General features: G+C 34.2%; 1 protein-coding gene across 1 annotated transcript; it reads left to right on the forward strand.

Moving 5' to 3' along the window:
- The first annotated feature begins 1,227 nt into the window (after positions 1 to 1,227).
- On the forward strand, positions 1,228 to 16,342 carry PIGA (phosphatidylinositol glycan anchor biosynthesis class A). Its single transcript, XM_044666958.1, has 5 exons — positions 1,228 to 1,969; positions 7,034 to 7,166; positions 7,743 to 7,875; positions 8,034 to 8,240; positions 16,076 to 16,342. Exons 1-5 carry the CDS (start codon positions 1,228 to 1,230, stop codon positions 16,340 to 16,342), a joined length of 1,482 nt encoding a protein of 493 aa, XP_044522893.1.
- The last annotated feature ends 1,811 nt before the right edge of the window (positions 16,343 to 18,153 follow it).

Consider the following 18,153-nt stretch of genomic DNA (forward strand, 5'->3'; position numbering starts at 1 on the left):
CTGTGAAATAATGCATATTCTTTGACCCAGCAATGACTCGATCTTTATCCCAAAGAGATCAAAGGAAAAGGAAAAGGATCTATATGTACAAAAATAATAATAGCAGCTCTTTTTGTGGTGACAGAGTTGGAAAGCAGGGGTTGCTCATCAACTGGGGAATAGCTGAACAAATTGTGACTTATGATTGTGATCGAGTACTGTTGCACTGTGGAAATAAGGGGAGTGATTTCAGAAAAACATGACAAGACTTTTATGAACTAATGCAGAGTGAAGTCAAAAGAAACAGGAGATCATTGTGCATAGTATGAGTGATACTGTATCGATGATAAGCTGTAAAAGACTTGGCTACTCTGATCCAAGACAATTCCAAAGGACCCATGATGAAAAAAATGCTATCTAGGGGGCAGCAAGGTTGTTTGGTGGTTAGAGAGCCAGGTTTAGAGATGGAAACTCCTGACTTCAAATTTTGCTCCAGACATTGCTTAGTTGTGTGAGCCTGAAAAAGTCATTTAACCCCAGTTTGCTTAGCCCTTACCACTCCTTTGCTTTGGAAGCAGTATACAGTATTGATTCTAAGACAGAAGGTAAGGGTTTAAAAACAAAAATACCTTCAGAGAGAGCACTAAGAAACTCTTGAGTGCCCAAAGATGTATAACTATTTATTTTTCTTGCTTTTTTTGGAAATGAAAATGTTTTGCATGATTTCACATTTATAATTGATATCATTGCTTGCCTTCTTAATGGAGATGAGAAAGAAAGGGAGAATTTGAAACTGAAAATTTAAAAAGAAAAGAATGTGAAAAATAAAAATTTAAAAATATTTTTCAAAAAGTTGAATATAAATAAAATATAGGTAAATTGATTTTATAAATTATTATTTATACTATTGAATTTTGAGTTGTCAAGAATTGGAATTGGCTATGTTGTACTATATCTTGGCAAGTAAACTCTTCATGTTTTTACTTTTATGTCTAAAAGTATTATGTCAAGCTACTAGATGAAATAGTCATGGTGCTATTATTTATTATATATATTTTCATATGTATGCTTATTTAGGCTTTTTTCATTCCTAGGAAGAAGGTAAGTAAATAATAAACATAGCATCATTTAATGTATATACTTAAATTAGTAAGTGGCAATTTGAATATATTTTGCTGAGATTTTTTTTTAAATTTTCTTTACCAGGGAACAAATGGCATCTGTCTCAGTGGACTATTATGAGGACTAATGACTAAATCTCATCTTAATATGGCATATAGAAGAGTAAATGGGCCTGGACAGTCTCTCACGTCTAAACTCTCTCACAATGACTGTGGAATCCATCAGCCACGTAGAACTGCTGGAACACATAATATATGCATGGTGTCTGATTTTTTTTATCCAAATATGGGAGGAGTGGAAAGCCACATTTACCAGCTATCTCAGTGTCTTATTGAAAGAGGACACAAAGTCATAATTGTCACCCATGCTTATGGAAATAGAAAAGGTATCCGATACCTTACCAGTGGCCTCAAAGTATATTATTTACCACTAAAAGTCATGTACAATCAGTCTACAGCAACAACCCTCTTTCACAGTCTGCCTCTGCTCAGGTACATATTTGTTCGGGAGAGAGTCACCATAATCCATTCACATAGCTCTTTTTCTGCCATGGCCCATGATGCACTCTTCCACGCCAAGACAATGGGCCTACAGACAGTCTTCACAGACCATTCTCTTTTTGGATTTGCTGATGTCAGCTCCGTGCTTACAAACAAACTTCTAACTGTATCGCTTTGTGATACAAATCATATCATTTGTGTCTCTTACACTAGCAAGGAAAACACTGTTCTAAGAGCAGCACTGAATCCTGAGATAGTATCCGTCATCCCCAATGCTGTAGATCCTACTGACTTCACTCCAGACCCATTTAGAAGGGATGATAGTGTAATAACTATTGTTGTTATCAGCAGGCTTGTTTACAGAAAAGGTAATGAAGTAAACTAAAACTGCAATTCATAGAGAAGTCTCTGTCATAAGTGGTTTAATGTCAGTTTATTATTTTGTTTTTTAATTCAGTTTATTATTTTGTTTTTTAATTGTTTTCATATGTGCTTACATATTTTTGTACTTGATTATATCTACAATCATAAATTGAACATCTCCTTAAAGGGACAGAGCATAACCCTTCTATGCCTTATTTGTGCTGTTCAGTTCTTATCCATATCTCTCCATAAATCCTCCATAGACCTTGTAGCTGATTAAATAGTAATGGAGTACTTAATGATTTAGAAATCTAATAGGTGAAGTCACATATTTATTTGAAATCGATGGTGAATTTTTATGTAAAAAAATTTGTTTTGAAAAGATTTTTTAAAAATACGATTTATGTAGATTAACTCTGAATTTAATAATTATAACTATGTAGGTGGTATTTGGATAACATTTAAGACTTGTCATTTCACTGTTTATTTTGTGAGGTTAAATAATTCCCAAAATATGAGACTCAACCCTTCCTGTTAGTGAAAATTGTTGCTATTATGATATTTTAAAGTTATATGTGTTGTGAAATTGCAGATTCTAAGAGACCCACTCCTTGACATGAGTCATTCAGAAGATCATCTATGCAGGGGAATGTATCAGTGTTCTTTGACCTCACTCAGGCCATCTTTCTTGTCTTTAATCTGCAATGATTTGAAAAGTAAAATTTGGCTGGGGTATAGAAAAAGGAAGTCTGTGGTTTCTGATAAATGTTAGGAGATGGTTCTTTCCAAGGCCTTTTCATGGGCATTGTCCTATATTGCTAAGAAGGTGAGGTTCAATTGCATGTAGTGTAGAACATTTAAAAACAATTGAAAGATATAAAAATAGGTCATGGGTGAAAACAGACCTATGGGAGCAACTGTAGAAAGCACTAAGGTACTAAGAAAAAGATATAGCTGCAAGCTTAGTGCAGGATTACTTGAAAATCTAAGAAACAATTAGGGGTAGATAGTAAAGGTTTTTCTTCAATCATAATTTTTTTAAGGTTTATTTCAATTTTTTGATTGTAGGTATGACATTAAGAATAAGAATAAAGATTTCTTTCTCTCTCTTTTTTTTTTAAACCCCTACCTTCTGTTTTAGAACAAATACTAAGTATCTATTACAAGGCAGAAAAATAGTCAGGGCTAGGTAATTGGGGTTAAGTGACTTGCACACAGCTAGGAAATATCTGAGGTCACATTTGAACCCAGGACTTCCAGTCTCTGTATCTGGCTCTCTATTATTTACTCTGCTACCTAACTGCCACAAAAATGAAGATTTCTATATACTATAAACTTATCAGTTGTATAAACTTCTAAACTTTTTAGCTACTTAGTAAATTTCTCTGAAGAATCCAACTTTTTACTCAGTTGAAATAAGGCAAGAGGGGAACTGTTTCTCCTAGCCCTAGAGGAGTAGGACATGCAAAATGTTCCTTAGAAGCCAGGTTTTGGTAGTAGCAGTAATGATATCAAAACAGCTTAGATTTGATCTGTGGCTTTGAAACTCTGACAGCAAGATTAAAAGATCAGATAGGGTGGCCAGGGTGGGCCAGTGAAAAATGTTCTTTACTTGCCTCACAAGTTTTTGCTTTTTCACTTTGATCATATTGACATATCCTCAGCAGGTTTTTTTTTAGTTCTTGTTTTTCCCTTACCAATAGCTTTATTCTGATTCATTTATATTCTTTTGTCAGTTCTCTTTTGGAACAATAGCATGATTGTGTGAGATGACTAGATAGAATTAAAAGTTCGGTGAGCAGATGATTGTAAAACAGAGAATAGCCAACTGGCCTACATGGGGCATAGCTAAGAGACCCTGATGATCATTTAAAAAATTTAACCTAATGTGAGCTAACTAGCTACAGGAGGTGAAGGCAAACATTAAGTGCTTACTATTACTGGGAATACAAAGAAAGGTAAAAGCTAGATACCTATTCTCAAGGAGCCTCCAGTCTAATGGGTATGACAGCATGCAAACAACTGTATAAATAATGTAAGTGAATAAATTGGAGATAATCCAATGATGGAATTAGCGTTAAGAAGGGTCAGGGATGGCTTCCTGTAGAAAGTGGAGGCTATATGGTGAAAATGCCCATAATCAAGTGATGAAATGTCAAGAATAGTAGGTGTCTGGACTATAGGACATGTGGAAGGGATTTAGGTATATAATAAAACTGAGAGAATGGGGGAGGGGAGCAAACTATGAAGGACTTTGAATGCCAAACGAGGACCTTATATTTGATCCAGGAGATAATAGGACAGTGATGGTGAATCTTTTAGAGATCAGGTGCCCAAACTGCAACCCTCATGCCACATGTGAGCCCTACCACCTTACCCCAGACGGGAGGGAAGAAATGTTCCCATTGGGCTGCTGGGCAGAGGGGCAGGTGATGTGAGAAATGTCCTCAAGCATGTGCGGAGAGGGGGAGGGGAGTAGCCCCTTCTGGCATGTGTGCCATAGGTTCACCAACACAGTAATAGGAGGTCATTAGTTTACTGAATAGATATTTAATATGGTTAGACCTGTGCTTTAGGAGCGTCAGATTGACAGTGAGTGAAGGTTAATAGTCCACATTCTTTTAAAATGGTCTTCCTTTTTATTATAAGCAACCTGCTGAGAATTAATATCCATATCTCCACCAAAGAAATTTTTTTAGTAAATGACTGACTGAATGAAAAGTAGTATCAATAAGAAAGACAATCCCTGTCCTCCAGGAATTTATATTTTAAGGAGGGAGACTACAGGCATGGTGGACCAGGAAGAACCCTTTGGATTTAAATGTTAAGGGCCCAATTGATTTTTCCCTGTTGACTTTTTTTTTTAATTGCCTCAGTGAGTGATAAGAAGAGTAATCCTTGGAGGCAAACTTTCTGTAGCATATGAAACCATATAAGCCAGATCAAAGATACATATTGTTTGACCACTTCTCAAATCTTCCTTTATATTAATCAGAATCTCATGGCACTTCTCCAAATAGGAAACCACAGATCTTTGAATTCATATCCTCTTCTTCTGTGCAATTTCTCAACCTAATTATATGTTTGATTTGAGGAGGAAGAAAATTGAGTCATGTACTTCAAAATGAATTTAAATCTGTAAATTTTTCTATGTCCCAGTTTGTATGAGTATGGATGGCCATTGGAAATCTGGCCACCTAAAGAGATAAGATTAAATAAATAAATAAATATATATATATAGTCTTCAGTTAGACTGCGGAATATGTTTTTATAAGTAGAATAAAATCAACTTTTGCTTATAAACTACGCTGTTCCCTCCCTTGGTACTTCTCACAAATCATGTAAGTCTTCATAATTGTACAGTTTTTGTGCATGTTTTTTCATATATCTATAGAGGAACTGACCTAACTTGGTGGAGGATTTCGTATGGTTCTTTTGATGCTAATGAATGCTACTGTAACATAGGCTCCTCATTTGTAATTCTTCAATCTTGCTACATAACTGGTTGATCTGCTTTATGATTCATGCATAATTTTATATCATGATGGCCTTTTGAATACTATTTCAGGAAAATCAACATTGATTGTCATTGGTAGTATCATATTGCAATCTACTTAAATCCACCACATGACTTTTCTTCTGATTTTAAAGTCACCTGCTAACTTGTGATTGTTCTAAAAATTATTTCTAGGGTAATAGTTTAACAGATATATTTAATTTATAATATCTAATCAAGTTATTAAGCATTTATTAAGGGCCTGGTATGTGCCATGCATTGTACTGAGGACTAGAATAACAAAGACAAAGAGTAATCTTTGCCTTCAGGGAACTTACAACTATTGGATGTGAATTTTTGCTTCACCATAGGTTCTTATAGTGTTTATAATGGAAATAGAGAAATAAAAAATTCATATTAAGGCAAAAATAATAGAAATTTTATCAATCTATGGTGTACTTAAATAACTTTATTAGATTTGAAACAAATGGGACCAATATTATATGCTTTAAACCCAAAGAATAGACTTAAAAAGGGAACCAAGACTGAATTGGTCTGGTTAATAGTTTCCTGTAGGACATTATACTGATTCTGACTTCAGAGTAAGACTTGGTTATAGTGTTTAATCTTACTGTCAAATGAATTTGACTAGGGCTACTTTATAGAATTACTTGGTTATAGTGTTTAATCTTACTGTCAAATGAATTTGACTAGGGCTACTTTATAGAATGTGCGTAAGTAGTGGCAACCGGATGAATTCCTTGTTCTTTTCTTCTCATGACATGTCAGTATATTAATTTGATGGAGTAGAATCTTACATTTGAGAAAAATATGACTTGGGGAGTAATAAGTTCATGTGTAGCAGAAAAGAATTCATTTGGACTTGCAAAGATAAGTAAACAGAATGAGGATAAGATAGGGATTCCTATCTTATGATTTCACTGATGTAGAGAACTCTCAATGAAGAAATTCCTTCTACTACTGCAGAAAGTTGGCATGTGCTCTACAACTTAAAATCTTTTAACATTTGTTTAGAGCAGTGGTTTCAAACTCCTAATAGAAATGGAGGCCACTAGTGAGTCATATATTGACTTAGGAAACCATGTATTAAACTTATTTAATTTTTATTTTGTTAGTTATTTCTCAATTACATTTCAATTTGGTCCATTCCACACTGTTTGATATCTCTTCCCTAGAGGATTAAGAAGATAAGTGACTTGTCCAGGGTAACAACAGGTATGTTTCAGTAGGGGAACTAGAACTGAGAACTTCCTTTTTATTTTTATTCATTTCATATTGCTGCCTTCTAACAATAACTTAATGTTTTAAACAATTCTTTGTAATAGTTTTCAGAATGAAAGACTTGTTATCATTTGTGAGCTAGTGGTAACTGGTGAGCAGTATTGCTTTTCTAGGGGATGGTCAAAAAGTATGCTTTCTCCTTTTTTCCTGGAGGGTCTAGTCAACACCATATGTAAGGAATTGAATAACTCATTTTGAACAAGAAGCATAAAAAAGTTTTTCCTCCTAAAATTAACCTTTCATAACTTTTTTTTTAATTTCATGTTCTTAGGGATTGATTTGCTTAGTGGAATAATACCTGAACTCTGTCAGAAATATCCAGATTTAAATTTCATAGTTGGAGGAGAAGGGCCAAAAAGAATCATTTTGGAAGAAGTACGGGAAAGATACCAACTACATGACAGGTATTGAGTAGTTCTTTATTCCACTGTGTAAGAATAGTAAAGTATTGCCTAAAGAAGTTTAGCTAGTGAGCAGCATATTAGTTTTGCTGCCTTTCCCAAAGGTAGATAGTTTCAAGACATCACAGGAATCACATTTATCTTGAATTAAATTAATCTGTAAGAAGAAAAAGTATTTAAAGGATTACCTTTTCTTTGGGTTTTTTCCTCACTGCCAACATAATTTTTACATTTGGGAATAGTAAGAAAGAAATAATTGATTAGAAAAGTTTGCATTAATATTTTAGAATGCCATTACCAAGTTAGCCTTAATATTTTAATTAGAAATAAGTAGTTAAAAATTATTTCCCTTTTACTTTACAATGGTAGAAACTGTATGGTTAGCATAATAAACAGGGAAGGCTTTGCAAAGATGGTTTTTTTTAGGTAAGATTTTTGATAGTCATTTTTTAACATTTAAAAAATAAATGTGAGGAAGAACTTGCGTGGAACTCATGAAATAGTTTGCAAATTAGAAATTGTACTCTTTATTATTGTATATTGTTATCTTTTCTTCTCTATCCTTTTCTTTAAATTCAGGGTGCGTCTTTTGGGAGCCTTGGAACACCAAGATGTTAGAGATGTCTTGGTTCAGGGACATATCTTTCTAAATACTTCTCTTACTGAGGCTTTCTGCATGGCAATTGTGGAAGCTGCAAGTTGTGGTTTACAGGTAAGAAAAATTTGGGATAATTTGTTTTGCTTTATTTTTCCTTTTTTTGTAAGTGGGTAAGAATTTGCTGTGATGTAGTACTTGGTTTTCTTTGCAATGTATCTGTTTCTAGAATATGTGTATTATATTTTCACTCATGTTGTTTCTTTGCCTTAAAGGTTGTAAGTACCAGGGTTGGTGGAATTCCTGAAGTATTGCCTGATAATCTTATCATTTTATGTGAACCATCAGTAAAATCTTTGTGTGATGGCTTAGAAAGAGCTATTTCACAGCAGAAGTCAGGAACATTGCTAGATCCAGAAAAAATCCATAACAAAGTAAAGACATTCTATACCTGGAGGGATGTTGCAGAGAGAACTGAAAAGGTAGGTACACATCCTAAAATTACTAAGAATTGTCTGAAACATCAGCAAAATGACTAAACTTGGGTTGTGGTGGATCTTTACTTGCTTTAACTTAGTATAGAAATTTAAAGTCTCTTAGCTGCTTACATAACATCTAGTAATGATTATTCCATATTTTATAAAATGCAATCAATATGAAATAAAAGACTTTATAGGTTATTGGACTGTTCGTTGAGAAAAACTTCTAGTTGAATCATAGTGTTAAAATTGGAACAGTTCTTAGAGATTAAATGGCTCATTAAGATCACAATACAATGCTATATTTTAAATTTAAGTTAAAGTTTACAAAACACTGTCTTCACAGAAATCTTTTCAGGTAGTTAGTCCAAATGTAATTATTCTTATTTTGCAAATGAGAAAACTGAGACTGACTAATTATTTACCCATAGTTTTAGCTATTGCTAGTAAACTCTGGAGTCGGTATTTGTCTGTGCCTCTTTAATCCAAGTTTGTCACACTTCCTGACACAGTGAGGAGACCCAAACTGACAGGAAGCTAGATGTAAAAGTTGCATGATTTGTGTGAACCAGTTCTTTTCCCACTAATTACCATTATTTGAAGACTATAGTTTTGATTCACATAGGCATAATGGATTTAAAATACAACTTAATATTGCTATTATATTTTGTGTTTTTCATGTAGAAAATACCTTGTAAAAATGTAATTTGGGGTTTAAAAACTGCACATTTTTAAGCTAGGTGCTTTGGATATAAAGATAAATACTAAAAATCTTTCTCCTTAAAGGGTTAATGTTCTTCTTGGAAATCACAACATGTATACAAAAATGTATACTACAGAGTAATTCAAGGAGGGAGATAACACTGGGGATCAGGAAAGATTTCACAGAGCAAGTATGAACTATGAGGGAAAACAAAGATTTTTTTTTTAAACCTTTACCTTCTGTCTTAGAATTAATAGTGTGTATTGGTTCTAAGGCAGAAGAGTGGTAAGAACTAGGCAAGGGGGATCAAGTGACTTGCCCAGGGTCACACAACTAGAAAGTGTCTGAGGCCAAATTTGAACCCAGGACCTCCAGTCTCTAGGCCTGGCTTTCAATCCACTGAGCCACTCAACTGCCCCCCAAAACAAGGATTCTTAAAATCAGGGATGATACATTTCAGGCACAAAATATATTCATTTATGGAGGCAAGGAAAAGAATCTCAACTTTAATGAGAAATTCTAGTTTGGTTAGAATATAGAATTTGTGAAGGAAAGTATATGAAATAAATTAGAATCAAGTTGGTGGATTGTTTTAAAAGCTATGCATTTTATCCTAGAAGAAATAAAGTCTGTTGATGAATTTTGAGCAATAAAGTATACATATTCATATCTGTGCCTTAGGATTCAACCAATCAATCCTTAAACATTTTATTAAGCACCTACTTTGTACCAGGCACTGTACTAAGATTGGAGATACAAAGGGGCAAAAGATAGTCTCTGCCTTCAAGGAGTGTACAGTTTAATTGAGAAGACAAAATTCATATTCATCCTATATGTAGAAAGCAAGCTACATAGAATAAAAGGAAATAATTAGTAGAGGGATTGGGGAAGACTTCCAGTAAAAGATAGGATTTTAATTTGGATTTAAGAGAAGTCAGGGAACTCAGCAGTCAGAGTGGAGGAGGGAGAGCATTTCAGACAGGAGAGACAGAAAGCATGCCAAAACTGAGAACTGGAGTGTCTTGTTGCTGAAATAGTTAACCTGTGTCACTTGATCAAAGACTGGGTGGAAAGGAGTAAAGTATAAGAAGATTGGAGAGGTAGAAGGGGGCTGGATTATGAAGAGCTCTGACTCTCAAAGCACTTTTTATTTGCTCCTGGAGGCAGTGGGAAACCACTGGATTTTGTTGGAACATTGGGGAAGGCACTGGGCTGTGGCATGATCAGATCTAAACTTTAGGAAAATCAGTTAGTGACTGAGTGGAGGTTGAAGTGGGGAGAGAATTGAGACAGGTAGATCCACTATCAGGTTATTGGAATAATTCAAGAGTGAGGTAATGAGGGCATTAAAATGGTGGTAGTTTTAAGGGAGATAAGGGGAGCACATTCAGGAGATGTCGCAAACATGAAATCAAAACTTCCCAACCAAAATAGTAAATACATCCTTTTCAGACCATGATGCAATAAAAATTACATTTACTAAAGGGAAAACATGTTGAAATATTGATTAAAAATTAAATTATCTAATTCTAAAGAATGAGTGGGATGAAGAACAAATCACAGAAGCTATCAATAGTTTCATCAAAGAGAATGGCAACAATGGGAAAACATACCACAACTTATGGAATGAAGTCGGAGCAATAGTGTATATCTCTTAAGTGCTTACATCAATAAAATAGAGAAAGCAGATCAATGAATTGGGCATACAACTAAAAAAAATAGAAAAAAAAATTAAAACACCCCAATTAAAAAATTGGAAATCCTGAAAATCAAAGGAGAGATTTAATGAAATAAAGTAAGAAAAACATTAAACTAATAATAAGACTAGGAGCAGGTTTTATGGGAGGAAGAAAAAATAAACTAAATAAATCATTGGTTAATTTAATTAAAAAAAGAAGAAAATCAAATTATCATTATCAAAAATGAATAGGGTAAATTCACCATGAATGAAGAGGAAGTTAAAGCAATTACCTGGAGTGATTTTGATCAATTGTGTGCCAATAAATCTAATAATCTCTGAAATGGACGAATATTTACAAATACAAATGGCCCAGATTAACAGAATAAGAAATGGCATACTTTAATAATCTTATCTTAGAAAAAGAAATTGAATATAACCAGTAATGAGCTCCTTAAGAAAAATCCCCAGGACCAGATAGAGTCACAAATGAATTCTACCAAACATTTGAAGAACAATTAATTATAGTACTATATAAACTACTTGGCAAACTAGGCAAAGAAAGAGTACTACCAAATTCCTTTTACAACACAATTATGGTGCTGTTACCTAAACCAGGAGGAACAAAAACAGAAAGAATACTGTAGACTGATTTCCCTAATGCACAGAAATGCATAAATTTTATTCATTTACTAATATTTATTTGCACGGAGGTTACAGCGGTGTATCACAAAGATCAAAAAGTATAACTAGGTAGAATTTAGACCAGAAATATTGGACTTGTTCACCCTTAGAAAAACTATCTGCATAATTGACCATATCAATAATAAAAACAGTAAAGTTATATGATTATTTCAATAGATGCAGAAAATGCTTTTGACAAAATACAGCACTAAAAAGAATAATAAATGAAGCTTTCCTTAAAATGATAAGTAGTACCTATCTAAAACCATCAGCAAATATTATTAAGGCAGTGATGGCAAACCTTTTAGAGACTGAGTACCCAAACTGCAACCCTCACGTTGCATGTGAGCTCCCTGCCTTACTTCAGACAGGGGAGGGAGGAAGCACTCCCATTGGGCTGCTGGGCAGAGGAGCAGATGAAGTGAGAAATGTCCTCAGGTTTGCATGACGAGGGGGAGGAGAGCAGCCTCTTCTAGCATGTGCTCCATAGGTTTGCCAACATGGGGATAAGGTAATAGCCTTCCAGATATAATGGAATACTTAGAGAATTAACTAAAAATCTAGCTGAAATAATTAATAGCTTTAGCAATGTTGTAGGATATGAAATAAGGCCACATAAATCATCAACATTTGTATATATTACTAATAGAGTCTAGCAGGAAGAGATATAAAGAGAAATTCCATTTAAAATAATTGTAGACAATATAAAATATTTGAGTCCCTCTGCCAAGACAAACCTATGAACTATCTAGTCACAATTACAAGACACTTCACACTTAGTCCAATTTAAACAGTTGTGAAGAAATGTTAATTGCTCATGAGTAGATCCAGCCAGTATAATGAAAGTGATAATTCTACCTAAATACATTTACTTTGTGACAAAGCAATCAAATTATTTCATAGAATTAGAAAAAATAAAAAATTAATCTGGAAGAACACGACTACCAGGAGAATCAATGAAAAAAACTGTCAAGGAAGGTGACCTAGCAATATCAAATAGATCTCAAAGTATTACAAAGCAATAATCATCAAAACAATCTGGTATTGCTTAAGAAGTAGAGTGGTGGATCACAGGAATAGGTTAGATATATAATGTAAATAGTAAATTACAATAGTAATCTAATGTTTGATAAACACAAAAATCCAAACTTGGTACAAGAACTCACTATTTGATAAAAGTTGCTGGGAAAGCTAGAAAGCAGTTTTGTAGAAACTAGGGAAGACCAGCATCTTAATCCTTATTCCAAGGTATGGTCTAAATCAGTGATGGACAAACTATACCTCCCAGGCCATTATTCCTGATCTGACGAAAACAATGAGTAGGATACAATACAATGAAACTTCTAAAGAGTTGCCTTAGAAACAGACTGACAGATGAGCATTTCCTTTCCTTTGGCCCCCTCTTTAAAAAGTTTGACCATTACTGGTCTAAATAGTTATATGATTTAGAAATAAAGAGTGATAATCATAAGTATATTAGGGACAAATGGAACATTTTACCTTTCAGATCTGTGAATAAGGGAAGAATTTGTGACCAAACAAGATAGAGCATTATAGGATATAAATTGGTTAATTTTGATTACACAAAAATAAAAAGGTTTTGCCTAAACAAAACCAACGCAGCCAAGATTAGAAGGAAAGCAAGAAATTAGAAGAAAAATTTGCAACAAGTTTCTCTGATAATGACCTCATTTGTCAAAGAGAACAGAGTCAGATTTATAAGAATATGATTCATTCCTCAGTTGATAAATGGACAAAAGGTATGAACAGGTAACTTTTAGAAGAAGAATTCAAAGCCATTTATAGTTGGATTAAAAAATGCTCTAAATCACAATTGATTAGAGAAGTACAAATTAAAACAACTCTGAGGGTACCACCTATCAAATGACAGAAAGGAAAAATGACAAATGTTGAAGGGGATGTGGAAAAAATGGGACATTCATGCAATATTGGTAGGGTTGTGAACTAGTTCAACCATTTTGGAGAACAATTTGGAACTATATACAAAGGGCTATAAAACTGAGCATAGCCTTTGACCCAGTTGTCTCTATTTCAGAGATAAAGACAAAGGAAAAGAACCTATGTATACAAAAATATTTGTAGCAGCTCTCTTTTTGTGGTGGCAAAGAATTGGAAACTGAGGAAATGTCCATCAGTTGGGGAATAGGCTAAATAAATTGTGTTATATGATTGTAATAGTATACTATTATGCTATAAGAAATGACAAGTAGAGAAAAAAACCTGGAGAAACTGATATAAACTGATACAAGGTGAAGTGAACAGAACCAGGAGAACATAGTAACAGCAGTATTGTTTAGTGATCAGTTGTGAGTGACTTAGTTATTCTGATCAATACAATGATCCAAGATAATTCCAAAGAACTTAATATGAAAAAGTGCTACCCATCTCTGGAGAACTAATGGAATCTGAATGCAGATCAAAGCATGCTTTTTAAACTTAATTTTTCTTTTTTTGTTTTTTGGTCTGCATTTTTCTTTTGCAATATGGCTAATATGGAAATATCTTTTGTATGATTTCACATGCATAATCTATATCAAATTGCTTGCCTTCTCATGGAAGGGAGAGGTAAAGGAGGAAGAGAATTTGGATCTCAAAATTTTAAGCAAAGAATATATTAAAATATTCTTAAGGTAATTGAGAAAAAATAAAAAATAAGAGAGGTTGAAAAAAAATTTTTAAGATGAAATCAACAGGTCTTGCCCCATATTGATTATGGGAAGGTGGTGAGAGATCGTGAAGAATACAGGATGCTTCCTTGGAAGTGAACTTAAGGGAATGGCAGGGATCATGTTGGCCTCTACAGTAATAGAGAAAGGGGAAAAGGGTGTGTGTGTGTGGGGGGGGAGAAGGGTAATGAATTCTGTTTTGGACATACTGAGTTTAAGATGTCAATTGGGACACCCAGTTCAAAATATCTGAAGGGCAGGTGGAGATGGGAGTTTAGAAATCCCCTGAGAGATTATGGCAAGATAGGTAAATTTGAGAATCATCAGCATAGAAATGGTCATTAAACCCATGGGAAGTGATGAGATCACCAGAAGTAGTAGAGAGGAAGAAAAGAGGAGGACCCAGTTGATAACTCTGAAAGATACCTAGTTAGAGGGCATGTTCTGGAGGAGGATCCAGTAAATGAGACAGAAGGAGCAGTAATATAGGGAGGAGGAGAACCAGGAGAGAGTAGTGTCCTAAAAACCTAAAGAGAAGAGAAGATCAAAGAGGAGAGAGATTACTTTGACAACTATGTGGAAGATTGATTAAAGAATGGAGAGTTGAAGAAGAGAGTCAATTAGATTATTATAATATTTCAACAAATATTTAAGAAATTATTTGATACAAAGCACTAAAAACAAAAAAAAGAAAGAAAGAAGCCGTTCCTGCTTTCAAGGAGCTTTCAGTCTCTTGTCCTCAAGGAAGGAGTAGAGAGAGAACACAATCATGTATAAATAAAGCACCTAACAATTAGTTTTAAGAGGGAAGGGATATTAACTAATGGGGAAATTAGGAAAGGCTTCTTCTACTAGGAAATGGCCTCCTTGGCCCTTGCTGTGCTTTGAAAGTAGCTAGGGAGTCTCTGAAGTTAGAAGTTAGGGCAGAGTATTCCATATATGGCAAAGTTCTGTGGTTGAAGATTATATGGAACAAATAGGCTATTTTGACTGGTATAGAGAATATACAAAGAAAAATAATTGAAATAAGACTGGAAATTTAGGTGTGAAGCAGATTGTGGACAATTATAAATGCCAGGCTAAACATTTTATTTCTTATCCTTAGAGGCAAAATCAAACAGGAGGAGAGATAAGGAGTGACGTAGTCATATCTCTGTTTTAGAAGTATCATTTTGGCAGCAAAGTGGAAGATGACTTGGAGTGGGAAGGAAGAGACCAATTAGGAGTCTAATTAAGCAGAGATGAGGGCCTGAGCCAGGGTCAACAGAAATAGGGTCATTTGGAGGAAAATGAAACAATCTCAACTGAAGGATAAAACACATTTGTACTTTCTTGCACTTAAATGCTAATTTTTTTTATTATGTTTTCTTTGTAAGAATTTTAATGATGTAATTATTAAAATCACTATTTTTACTTATTTAGAAAGAACCTGTTTCTGCTAGAAAATATTATTATAGACTATCTTATAATTGCAAAAAGTTCAGAGTTGTATATACTCATTATTTTATACTACCAAAAAATAAACGCTCTAAATTTTTTGTCTAGTTATAGCTTACTTACATTTGCCATACTTTTTCTGTAGTTAAGGTGAGAAATCTTTTTTTCCCCTCACTTTGGTACTCAAAACTGCACTAGAAAGCTGGCCCCAGTCAGATTCTGGTGATTTTTAGTTTATCTGTTACCTATCAGTGCTTTCTCATACTTGTCTTGTGTCCTGCTGCTCCTTCTGTGACTTGAAGAACATGCTGTATGTCTGTTCTGTCACCACAGATAACACAAGAAAGTAATATCTTAGCAGAGACCTTTTATCTGGTCAGAGACAACCCAGGGTGTGCAAAAGGATGGGTACACCATGATAGAAGTCTAGCCCTTCTTCCCCTGTCTGGTGAAGGTATTGCAACCTTCTTTCTGTATTCTTAGATGCCAGCAGCTGGTGACCCAGTCTCCTCCAGTCAGAGCAGTGAGTCCCATCAAAGCAAACAAACATTAAGCATCTGTGTATCTCCATGTACCGAGTTTATGGGAAGATAAGTGCCCTCTGACTTGGAGGCTTCCACACCATAATTTACTCTTCTTACTCTTCTAGGTGTACGACAGAGTGTCTAGGGAAGTCGTTTTACCAATGGACAAGCGGCTGAACAGGCTGATCTCTCACTGTGGCCCAGTGACTGGCTGCACCTTTGCTTTTTTGGCCGTGTTAAACTTCCTCTTCCTCATTTTCCTGAGGTGGCTAACTCCTGATTCTGTCATTGATATTGCAGTTGATGCCACAGGTCCAAATGGGGCCTGGACCCAGCAGTATTCTTATAGTAAAAAGGGGGAAGAAAATAAAGAGATTTCAGAATCAAGGTAGAAAGACGCCTACTTTTCAAGATTTTAAATATTTCAACAATTCTTCCAGAATAGTTTAAAATAACCTTCCTTTTTTATATTAGTTTAGAAATTTATGCTACCTCCAATTCATACTATGTTTGATTTTGAGTGTCAAGATCCTGAACTTATGCAATTTCCTGGAATGAAAAACTTTTTGCACTTGCTTAAAATTCAGAAGGGAAATTTTTGAGCTACTCAGGTGTAAAACTTTCAAGACTATGGAATTCACTGTAGCAGTGGTATTTTAAGATTATACTTTGGGGGCTTGTGGGCACTAATGGGCCATGTTCATTATTATCTGGAGTTTCTTTGCCAATTTTTATTTTTTGTTCTTTTTAATATGAATTTGAAATTCATAAAACATTTACAGAATTTGCTTGATGTAAGTATTTAAAATGCATTACTTACAGCATATGTACTGAATATATTCAGTAAGCATTAACTCTTTAACCATTGAGTAAAATGGGCACTTTGATTGGTAAAGCAATATTTGTTGAGCACAGGTTGTGTGCTGAGCACTGTACTAGATACTTCCTGTAAGGACCACTGGGACTTACTAGCATAGTAGTAATTTACTAATAGTATGGAAAAATAGCATGCCTCCAAGTGTTTATCATGTCCCAAAATAGCCATCTTGATCTCAGTAAATTGCTAGCAAGATGAATAATTTCTTTATACTGTTAGAGACACTCATTTAGGCAGTGCCTATGTCTTTTGTTTGTGTTTTTATACATTTTATTTAAAGTTGGCCATGAGTTTCAAATGAAATTTGAAAAGCTAGTATATGGATTATTGTCCTTCTGGAAATGCTAAATTAAAAGATGCTACTTTTGCTTTTAAATATTTATTAAATATTTCTTTAATATTTAAAGGCAAATATTAAATATTTTTTAGGGACCGGTATCACTGTTTCACATAGGGCAGAGGTACACTCCACTAGCTTTCATGCATAACTTAGTCCTTTTTCTACAGATGACTCAATTTTAATGTCTTCTGCAGAATTTAGAGGTTATTCCAAAGATGGTGATAATTATGACCATCTGCAGTGCTACACATTTAATTGTAGTCATTTAGACTTCTCTTCCTTTATGATCTTGTTTACATTTGAATAAATACTTTGGTAGTAGATCAGTAGTTTTTTCCTCTGGAATTTTTGGTTCTCAACAAATACAAACCGAAAATTGTCAGGAGATAAGTCACTGTGTTGATGGATGTGGCCCATTATAATAGAAGCCTCAGAGCCATGGGTTTCCTAACCCCAACCATCCCTCTAAAATCTATATTGTTAATTTAGTGAACATTCCTTTGAAAACTTGAGAAGTTTGACATTAAAGAGGTGATGCACTTGTGTTGACTTTGACTCAGCATTCTGGCTGTGTACCAGATATTTTCAGAACTTTTTTTAATGATAGAACTCAAAAGTTCTGATGGATTTTGTATAAGTATCTTATGCTGTGAATATTTTAACTTCTAGTCCATTGTGGTATAAAAAGAATACACTGTATTTTGTTTTTACCAGAAAGGGTTTGATGAAAAGACTATTATGAAATCTTGAAATTAAGTGTATTTTTTTCTTTTGTTGAAGAATTGATTTTGTAGTATTGATCTTGGTATTAAGTTGAAATTTCCTTTTAATAGACCGTGTTGGATGGCATGAATATGAAATGTGTGTCAGTATATTGGGGAGAAAATTGAATTTTGGTTTATTGATCCCACTAAACAACTTTTAAAAAGACATCTTTCCCTAACATTTGACATTCCTTTTGAATCGCTCTTTAAAATTGTTAAGCA

The sequence above is a fragment of the Gracilinanus agilis genome, chromosome 3, assembly GCF_016433145.1.
Source record: "Gracilinanus agilis isolate LMUSP501 chromosome 3, AgileGrace, whole genome shotgun sequence".
NCBI lineage: Eukaryota > Metazoa > Chordata > Mammalia > Didelphimorphia > Didelphidae > Gracilinanus > Gracilinanus agilis.

What these genes read in the sequence shown, in the direction of transcription:
- PIGA (XM_044666958.1), top strand. Translation starts at nt 1,228, where the DNA reads ATGACTAAATCTCATCTTAATATGGCATATAGAAGAGTAAATGGGCCT. An exon ending in CAGGCTTGTTTACAGAAAAG is followed by an intron (nt 1,970 to 7,033) that starts GTAATGAAGTAA and finishes TCATGTTCTTAG; the next exon opens with GGATTGATTTGCTTAGTGGA. An exon ending in AGATACCAACTACATGACAG is followed by an intron (nt 7,167 to 7,742) that starts GTATTGAGTAGT and finishes CTTTAAATTCAG; the next exon opens with GGTGCGTCTTTTGGGAGCCT.